This window comes from Cynara cardunculus, assembly GCF_001531365.2.
Source record: "Cynara cardunculus var. scolymus isolate 2C chromosome LG 1, CcrdV1, whole genome shotgun sequence".
Taxonomy (NCBI): domain Eukaryota; kingdom Viridiplantae; phylum Streptophyta; class Magnoliopsida; order Asterales; family Asteraceae; genus Cynara; species Cynara cardunculus.
In genome coordinates, this window is record NC_037528.1 from 15979018 (window position 1) to 15989312 (window position 10295).

The 10295-nt window shown below is 30.0% G+C and overlaps 2 protein-coding genes across 3 annotated transcripts in view; both read right to left on the reverse strand.

Moving 5' to 3' along the window:
* LOC112519279 (laccase-11-like) overlaps positions 1-1833 on the reverse strand; it is a 9090-nt gene extending 7257 nt beyond the window's left edge. The window contains exon 1 of one of the 2 annotated variants that reach the window (XM_025127323.1): positions 1811-1833. In XM_025127323.1, coding sequence (XP_024983091.1) covers positions 1811-1833 — 23 coding nt within the window. Of the gene's footprint in view, positions 1-443; positions 516-1810 lie in introns of those variants that run through there. The other variant, XM_025127333.1, reaches the window with a different exon arrangement.
* Positions 1834-8516: 6683 nt separating this feature from the next.
* Positions 8517-9905, reverse strand: LOC112529277 (heavy metal-associated isoprenylated plant protein 21-like). Its single transcript, XM_025140488.1, has 3 exons — positions 9755-9905; positions 9596-9671; positions 8517-8959 (listed from the first exon to the last, which is right to left on the reverse strand). Exons 1-3 carry the CDS (start codon positions 9836-9838, stop codon positions 8667-8669), a joined length of 453 nt encoding a protein of 150 aa, XP_024996256.1. The 5' UTR covers positions 9839-9905; the 3' UTR covers positions 8517-8666.
* Positions 9906-10295: the final 390 nt, after the last annotated feature.

Consider the following 10295-nt stretch of genomic DNA (forward strand, 5'->3'; position numbering starts at 1 on the left):
TATCCTGTATTTGATTGTATTTATCTGCAGTTAGTTACACGAATTCAGATATGGGATGAAATCGGATAGGGATGAACGGGTTTAAGAGTTTTTAAGAGTTTAAGAGTTTTAAGAGTTTTTAAGAGTTTAAGAGTTTAAGAGTTTTAAGAGTTTTTAAGAGTTTTAGTCAAATGCTTTATAATATAGTATAGATATAGATATGATTAATTTATCAACTAATATTTTCCTAAATATAATTTTAAATTTCTTATGAGTTCGTCCATCCAATCCATATTTCCCTTTTTATTTTATATAATCTAATAAATACTTTTTGAATAAAATATTATTCAATTATTTTTTTAGAACAAACGGAAGGAACTTATATGCTTTACTTTTTGTGTTGAAAATGCAAGCAAGATGTCTTTTAGCATTTGCTTTGAAGCTTCACAAACTTGTTTCTTCACGTTGAATTTATAAGAGAAAAGACGACGTAGTTTTACATGTGAAACTAAACAAAATATAGAAAGTAATACCATATTAAGTCCTAACTTAAATAAAATTCTTTATATAATAAGATTTTAAAACCATTAAAAAACATTATACTGGGTCAGATTTTCCAAATTACAAAACTTAATTCATCCACTCACCCCAACACTTGCCATTCGTTGCAGTTTTTTTTTTCCTGTTATTTGTCAACATGACATGGTCGTAAAAATGGTTCAAAAATCTGTTATCTTTCTATAAGTACTAATATCACTTATTTGACTTTTTTTTTTACCTATATTATAGGGTGGATCCCGAAACATATGAAAAATCTCCCTCCAAGTTATACTTACGACTTTCATCGAACATGCTCCACCGTTTGCGCAACTCCCCGTCAATTCCTTTGAGTGTTTGTTACTGGAAGAGCAACATCAACTCCAACTTACCTATTGATATTGGAAGACCCAAAAGATTCTTCGAACGTATCATTTCTGGCTCCAAGAAGCCCCATCAAATAGAGACAACAACCTTCTCATCCCCTCCAAATATGTTTATAATTGAGATAATCGTCTTTTCAACATAACCGCATTCCCTCACTCGTGATGATAATTGTTTATCAACTAATCATGCGTCGGCAAATGAATAACATATATTTAGCTTCATGTTACATTATTTCAGTAACATAAAATATTAGACAAAAACCTAATCATATTTATAACACAAAATACTTATAATAGAATGAATGTATATTTTCAAAGAGAATAGAATCTCATTTTCTAGTTAAATATATCTTATCAATTTGAAGACATATTTTGATTTTAAGGCGGATAAATGTTGATTACCAGCAAACCTAATCGGCACCACACAAAACTTATCTCTAAGGACATCAATATGAGAGGACATTTTTTAACTTACTCAGTGGTTGAGGCTAACCGATGGTCAATGATCAAATCCAAAACATATCTTGTCTTTAGACAATATCACTTTACACCTTTATCAACTGCGCTACACACACACACACACACATACACTAGTTGTGTACCCGCGCAATGCGGCGGGAGCCATGAATTTTAACGATTTTGAAGTTCCACTGGTTTTATAAGATAAAATTTAACGATGATGTAGGTTATACTTGGTCTTTACATATTAATACAATTTGAATAAATAAGAGTTATGGTTCCAATTACAGACTATCGATGAAAAAAATTGTATAACAATTTAAAATCCAATATATTTAAAATTCAACATATTTAAACGACTCCATAAATGTGTTCGATTTACACCAAGAGCAAAAAACCAAGAAACTTGAGTTTTAAGATAAACACTCAAAACCAATAAAGAAAACTACAAATTTGATAGATAATAAGCCATGAAAAGACAAAAAAAGATGGGTTTTAGAATGAAATTTCAACTGCTTACCCTCTTTCTTGTTCAGAAACTCAGATTAAGGTTGAAATAATACATGTATATATATATATATTTCAAAAAAAACCCAAGAACATATTAATCCAAAATATATTATATAGTGCAATTTGGACAGCCTAACCCCAAAATATATAGTATATATATAAATAAATAACTATAAAAGTATAAATCGTAAATATTAAAAATATATTTTCACAGTATATATAATATATAATAATATAGTTAAGTAAAAAACTATTCAATATTGGACTCCTTTCGAAGGTATTAATGAAATGATTATAATAGTGAAACTTGTTAAAATAAAAATGTATTTTTATAACATGTTTTAATTGATATACGATTATGTATGTTAATTTGATAAATGTTTAAAATGAAACATTTAAAAGTAAATGACGTAAAGTAAATTAATTAACTAATTATAGGGGTATAAAATATAAATATAAAATTATAATTTTAAGAAAATCGGTTGTGAGAGGGTTAATGTATGTGAGGAGAGAAGGGGGTAAAAATATAAAAAAAGTATAAATAATATCTTAGTCATTTAGTATTTTAAAATTTTAAGACTTTTGTTAAATTTGTTTAATAAAATAAAATAGATATATAATATTTTCTATTTTTATCTTTCCTTGCAAGATTGCTTTTGCAAAAGTGCAACCCCTAAAGATTATTATTTTTTGCAGATCTTTTAATTTATTTAAAATATTTTACAAAAAGAGTACAAATCTAAAAGTTGAGTACGACATGAAACCAAACCAACTAAAGGACAAATAAGGAGACATCAAGGTGCGTGTCCACCGTGAGTCAATGCTGGAAGTCGTCAAGTCAACTCGTCCCCTGGGTCACGTTGAGTACAAACCAAAATTACCAACGTCTCCCTCTTCCACTCTTAACCATTTGTAGAAAAATTAAGTACACTTTAATTTAAATTTAATTTTTCTTAAAATACATAACATGATCTTGAGAGCCTCAAGTTTGTTCATCATAATTAATACGAAATTTAATGATGATGATGATGATTTTGTGGATGTTCTTTTTCTTACCAAACGTGGGCGTTTTAGTAATTTGACTTGACCAAACATGGGGTCTTTTGGTCCATTATCTTAATGGTTACTCCATATAAACCAACCACCCTCTCTATTCCCTTTATATGCATCTCATTTATTTTCTTCTAAACTCTAGCCATGGCAAGACAACTTATCTTCATCCAAAAGACAATATTACCCTTTCCAGGCATCACGTTTTTTGCCGTTCTGGTAGGGGTCGTATCAGTGTTTTCAATCGTTGCTTTTCTATGTGGTTCACATGGTCAGTTCAAGAGATCAAATACGTATAAACGAGAGAAGAACACAGTGCATCTGGGTGACAAAAAATATTCTAAGTTAGGGACTGGTTTGAGCAATAAAGCGTTGTTAATGGCCAAGATGATTTCATGGAGGAAAGTGGACGAAGGAGGATGTGAAGACGACGACGATGACAATGATGAAGAGGCGGTATGGAAGCGGACAATCATAATGGGGGAGCGATGTCGGCCACTCGAGTTTTCTGGGAAGATTTCATATGACGAGAATGGGAATTCGATCGCTGAAAGTCCTCGTAAACATGTTGCTTCAATTGATAATGGCGTTGTTGGTACGCCAAAATCATGAATTTCTTGTGGAAGTTCGTATAAGAATTGGTATGACTGTCCTAATTATCAACTTTTTGGAAGTTAATTTCTAGATTGATTTGAAGTGACTCGTATTGGAAGATTACAATTAAATTAATAGGCTTTTTTATTGGTTTACTTGATTGAGTGTGAGATTTGGGCTTTTCTTTGATTTTGAAGTGACTAAAATTTGAGTTGTGTTTTTTTATATTGATTGGTGGTTGTTAATACTTTAAAAGTTATCGTTGAAACTTCGATTTATAATAATTAGTTTTCAATATATATATATATATATATATATATATATAATTTTAATTCTGATTTTTTTAATACAAAAATGGTCAGATTTGAAGGAATAGTAATTATCTCCAAATTTAACCAACTTATTATCTTTTCTTACAGTAAAAAGACTCTTTTATTAGAAAACCGAAAATTAACAAAAAGTTAAAGATGTACAGATTGCTTATAGAAATTTAGAGAGGAGTAATTCAATCATTCCAACATAAGGATCTACCTATCTTTGATCGAACTTTAATCCAATAAAAGACAAAATACTAGATTAAAGTGGTAATCTCCTTATAGTTTTTAATCTTCCCCTTGTAAAGCTTCTCATTCCTTTTGTTTCGCATGATCCAAAAGTAAGTCATGAAGACCACTTCCACAACCTCCTTAATGCGTTTCTGAGGACCCGACTGTTGCGTTGCTACCGAGAGATCAAGCACCGAATCAGCGGCAAAAGGCCAAATGCTCCACTGTTGATGAAGATGAGCTCCCAACTCCTGAGATGTAGAGACTGCACAAATTAATGATTAAAGTTTTCAGGTTGTGACACAAATGGACGGACATTAGAATCGATGTGAATGTCTCTTTTGATTAGATTGTCTAGTTCTAATTATCTAGTTCAAATTCTTAAAATCATAATAATCATTTTAAAATGTATATTTTAGACCTTCACGTACAGTCCATGATAGCACATTTTGACATATGAAATCATATTTCACTGTTTTATATCTACGGGTGTACAGAAAACCATCAACCCATAAAATCCCTCCAACCCAATTAAACCCAACACATCAAACCGTCAAACCACCAATTAAGATCGTTGAAATTGGGTTAGGCCTAGAACAACTCACCAACCCGCCACTAATATATATTTTTTTATAAAATTTTATTTATATATACATGTTTATTAAATATATTAATAATGTGTAAAATTTTATATAATGTTTATTGAGTTTATGTTTTTATTTCATTTTAACTAAATGTATAGGTTACCAAAAGAAATTCAAGATCAAATAATGATGACAGAGATCTAATTAATAAGAAATAGTTATTGAAATTATTTTTGTAGCACATCAAATGAATATGCTGAAGAATATGAATGATGTTGATAGTCGATAGATATCTGGTTAACGAATCTATAAATCCAAAGACTCTCTCATTTAATGCTGTACTCTGATGGAAAATAAATATTTAGTTATAACATTTCACTACAATATAGTATTTTGTTGGATGAAACAAATATGTGTCCTTATATAAAATAGTTACAATATTTTTATAAGATCTGACGTTTTTAACATAAAGTGTCGTATTAGTTATTTTATACGACATTATTTGAAAAATTGTCATATAAACAAAAGTGTCCTACAAATAGATGAGTTTACGAGAAAAATAACTAATACGACACTTTATGTACAAAACGTTCTAAAAAAACTCGTTACCACACGATACATGATGATTTATAGTTTGGTCCTATAAATCTTATGAAGTACTTTATTCTTCAAATTTGTGTAACTACTAACTCGTCAACCTAACCCAACCCGTCTCAAACTGTAAGGGTTGGGTTGATTTGGGTTATACTTTTAAATGAGTTAGATTGAATTGAGTTTTTACAAACTACCATGATTAAATTAAAATGTAAAAATATCGTAAACCACCTAACCAACTTCCGTACACCGCTATTTATATCAATGAACTTCCGTCACTTCAAAAAATAAAATTAGGTTTTAGTTATAACATCTGATTTTTGTGTTGAAGTAAACCACGCGAAAAAAATTATTTTATTACATTGACTTTTTATTATAATTGTTTAAAAAAAATATTTTATTGTGTGTGATCTCATAATATTTAATAATTGGAAAATGTTTATTAAAAAACTTCAGAGGAAAATAAAGATTTGTGCATTATGTTTGTAATTTTTAATAACTCTTTTAATTTAATTAAATCTTATTAATAACTCGTTTTAAAGAAATCGATATTATAGATTAAAGTAAATTATGTTTTTCATCCCTGTTGTTTGTTAAAATTGCAGATTTCATCCCTGTGGTTTTAAAATTTCGATTTTTCATCCATGTTGTTTGTAATTCATTTCTATTTTTGTTCCCGGGTCCAAGATACTATTTTTAAGCATGAAGGACTAAAACAGGAATGCATTGTAAACCATAATGATGAAAAAAACAATCAATTTTAAATCACAAGAACGGAAAAGATAATGAATTATATAAATTATAAGAATGGAAATTGTAATTTCAAAACTATAAGAACGAAAATAGAGATTTTCAACAAACCACATGGACCAAAAACGTAATTTACTCTCTAGATTATGTGGAAAATATCACAAATTCTATTATTTCATTTTTGACATACACATAAATTCAAACAAAATTCGAAGGTCATTATCTCATAAGATACATAGTCTAACCAATATGGAAAACTGACCTATGTTGGCATTTAAATGCATCCATATACATATACATATATTATTATCACTATAACTTTTATTATTATTATTTACTAAACGAGTATTTATTGTGTCATTCCATCACTATTTTAATACCGTTTTTGTTTGTGCAAGTAAAGAAATATTCATTTGCACCTCTAAAGTCTTGATGTTTGACAAACAAGCATCTAACAGCACTACCATTTTAATTTGAGAATTTGTATCTAACTGTGTATTAAAAAGTCTTTACTAAAGAAATAAGATCTGACGAACTGTCTCGAAAGCTATGCCAAGAGACGAATACCTTATGAAAAAGTGGAATATTAATGGCAGGTAGAATGTTATTCTGGTAAGCAAAAGTGATCAAGCATGCATACAAGTATTCAAACTAAGAAAAAATGAATTTAAATTAAAATATGTTTAAATGATCTTGCATAAGTCATCTTCAGTTGAATACTAAATTCTTGGTCATACTGGTTAGGGCTGTAAACGAACTGAATGTTCAGTGAACCGTACGACAGGAAGTTCGTTTATTTAATAAATGAACGGTGAACAATTTTTTTTTTGTTTGTTTAGTTAAACGAACGAACATGAACAAGAGTCTCGTTCGTTCATTTATGTTCGTGAACGTTCGTTTATACTCATTCGTTTATGTTCGTTTATATATTAAATTTAATATATAATCTTTTGTTTATTTACTTTGAATTCAAATAATATTTATTTATGTTCGTTTAGCCCGTTCGTCTACGTTCGTTTAGCATGTTAACGAACGAACATAAACGAACACGAACACACTTGATTTCTAAACGAACGAACACAAACACAAAGATTTTCGTTCGTTTACCGTTCTTTTGTTCGGTTAAGTTAAACGAACGAACATGAACAAGCCTCCGTTCGTGTTCGTTCGGTTCGTTTACAGCCCTAATACCGGTTAAACTAAACCCAAACCAATATTTCAGAGATGTCATATCTCTTGATCAATTGAACTTAACATGGCTAAAAAAAGCAGGTTTTGTAAAGTAAGTACTAAAGGTTAAATCACGGTTGAACGAATCATTTGATATGGTCTATTAATAGAATGAGGCATAAGCAATATTTTCATAACACTTGTCTGGTATATATATATAATACCTACATCAAATTGAACTTGGCTAATATCATTCATTGTGCATAGATTCTATTTTTTTTTTTTTTATGTATAAAATATAGTTATCAATAAAAAACTGTAATTGTTTAAATTAGAAATAACCGACTGTAATTAAATATTGGATTGTAATTGAATCAAATCCGGTCCAAAATATTAACATTTAAATTGGGTCCGGTAATTTTTGGATGACAATCTGTAATCCAATAAAACCGGACGGATCTAATATAATTGTCATCCAATCATCATACAACTAGCATCCAATTAATAAATATATAATCAATAATATTGTTTTCAATTGATGTTTTGTATGTAGTATTTCTTTAAAAAAACATTAATAAAATATATGAATACTTAGATGAAACGGTGGATTAATTAGTTGAAAATTATGAAGATTTAATTTTAAGATGAAAGTAATTAATTAAAAAAAGGAACTTTATAGAAAAACTTTAGAAAAGAGAGATAGAATCTTGTTCTTTAAAGGGCTTTTGTAAAATAAAGTCCCCCCAAACTAAAGCCTCCTACACTTTATCTAGGATTCTTTCTATGTGGTATATCGTCCTAGATTTTGTGCCTTCGATTATTGTTAGAAGTTGTTTAAATCATTCTAATTCTTTTTTATTATTACTTAAAATTATTATTTTTAATAAATAAAATTTTCGAGGATATCATTTTCTAAAATATACTATTTTGAAATTTAAAAAACGGACATCATTTTCCAAAACAAAAACGATGTTTTTCGTTCGATTGTTCAAATTATTAGCAATTGTAGGTACGGTAAAATATCAACATTAGTTTAATAAAGTTAAGCAATCTATAAATTGATATGGCATTATAAATCATATATATTATACGTTTTTAGTTTCCTGCAAGGACCAAGAGTCTTATCCCGGTTAGTACTTACCTGGTAAATTGTTACCTACAGTGTCATTTTGATGGACTAAAATATTATTGGTAAGTAAGTGATGGTGTTGTAAGCATTTATCGATTAAGTGTTTGATAAACGACCTTTAAATTTAAATACTATCTTTACATTAATTTTAAGCATGTTATATTCATCCGGTAAGATAATATGACTTGGTAAGTATTTATCCAACAACCCTAAATATCTCAAAATATAATCGGCAAATCCCAATAATTTGACTGATGATTTTGAATAATCGTAATAGAAAAGCAATTACAACATTTAAAAAGTTGATTACTTGTTATTTTGAACACACATCTCATATTACCAAAACCGAAAAATCGAAAAGGAATTGAACTTAATTTGGTCACATAATGGAACAAGCATTAGGGTTATCGTCACTAAACAGATGAGTGATCTGTTCATCGGCAGTGTTGGGGGCGGCTAAGGCCTGAACGACGTTCTTAACGTGGCCAGCCGGAGCCCTCTTGTCGTAGGCTTGAGTCACGTACGGATAACTGACCAAATTGTAGGGTATGTAGGGCCAGAATTCGGCTCTTTTTCCAGTGTTTTTGACATTCTTCAACACCTTGTTTGGATCCACATTTCCACTAACTGTTACCCTGCTCTGCTTTCGGTTAACCTCCACACTCTTCACACCTTGTTAACATGTACCAAAAACAATATAACAATCTTGAAATTTCATACAAAACGATAGAAAAAAGTGCATTTTGGATGTGCACAAATGATCAATACTTGTTCAAGATAAGAGATTACGGGTTCAAATGGAACGAGACCTCAGTCTACTAACTAGCTATGTGGAGGTATCCCTTCACGGCCAGCTTCTTAGAGTTACTATGACCTTTCACACCACGGAATTTTGAGGCAATAGCAGGTCTGTCATGGCCTTACTTGTGAATCAATCGAATTTATATTGGTTTTTCGAGTCTTCCTAAAATAATTTCCATCAAATTTCTGTTAAATTTCAACAAACCAAATAAAATCGTATTATAGTAAAAACAAAGAGTCGACACTCTTGCAATTGATGTACAAAAACTTAGTGTATAAAGAAAAGATATTTAGAGAGAGAGAGGATATAATAGAATTATAAATAATCACACTTTATTGTTAACGAGGGAAAGCCATTTGAACCATTCTCTGCTATATGATTTTAAAGTTGGTTTTGGAAGATAATCTGGACCATAAGTCTTCTAAAGGAACGAATGTTCAAACATCAGATTATTAAAGAAAGCATTAATGTAATAAAATAGTAGAGAGAGAGTGAGAGAGAGAGACCTTTCATGGATTTAACAGAATTCTTGACTCTTCTTTCACATCCATCACAGTCCATTTTGACTTTAATTTCGACMGTCTGGGAAAGAAAACCACAACCCATTCCTGTTAGAGGGGAGAATGAGAGAGAAGGGAGTGATAGAGAAGGATGAGTATGCATGCCTGCATTGGTTTTCTTCTGCTTCTGCTCGTGCTTCTGGTGCTTGTGGCACTGCAAAAGTTAGAAAGATAATCAAGTGCTCCCATATTTTTGCTAATTTTGCAGAAAGAAACTGTTAGAGAGAGAGTGAGGGTATATAGATGAAAGGAGCTTTTGGGTCTAGATCGTATGCACTTGATAGTTTCGTATTTATAAAAGGGCAAGTAACCAGGGGTTGAAGTGTCTTTTTTGCCTTTTTCAAAATAACCATTGGTGCAAAACTAATACCCTATTCATGGAATTGTAATTGTTGGTCCTACTTGATATGAGGTAATTGGGAAGTTAGAAAATTAGATAATAAAAACCAAGGGGAATGATAAAAATAAATGAAGCTAGATTAAATATGGTGGTATAATAGAAGTATGACGCAAGTGATGTTCCATTTTTCTATTACTTTGTAAATTACAAGTATAAGAATATACAGTTATATATGAACCATTGATAAACATACGAGTATATAGAATACTATTCTGGGATCTACTCTTCAATCATTGATTTCCATTC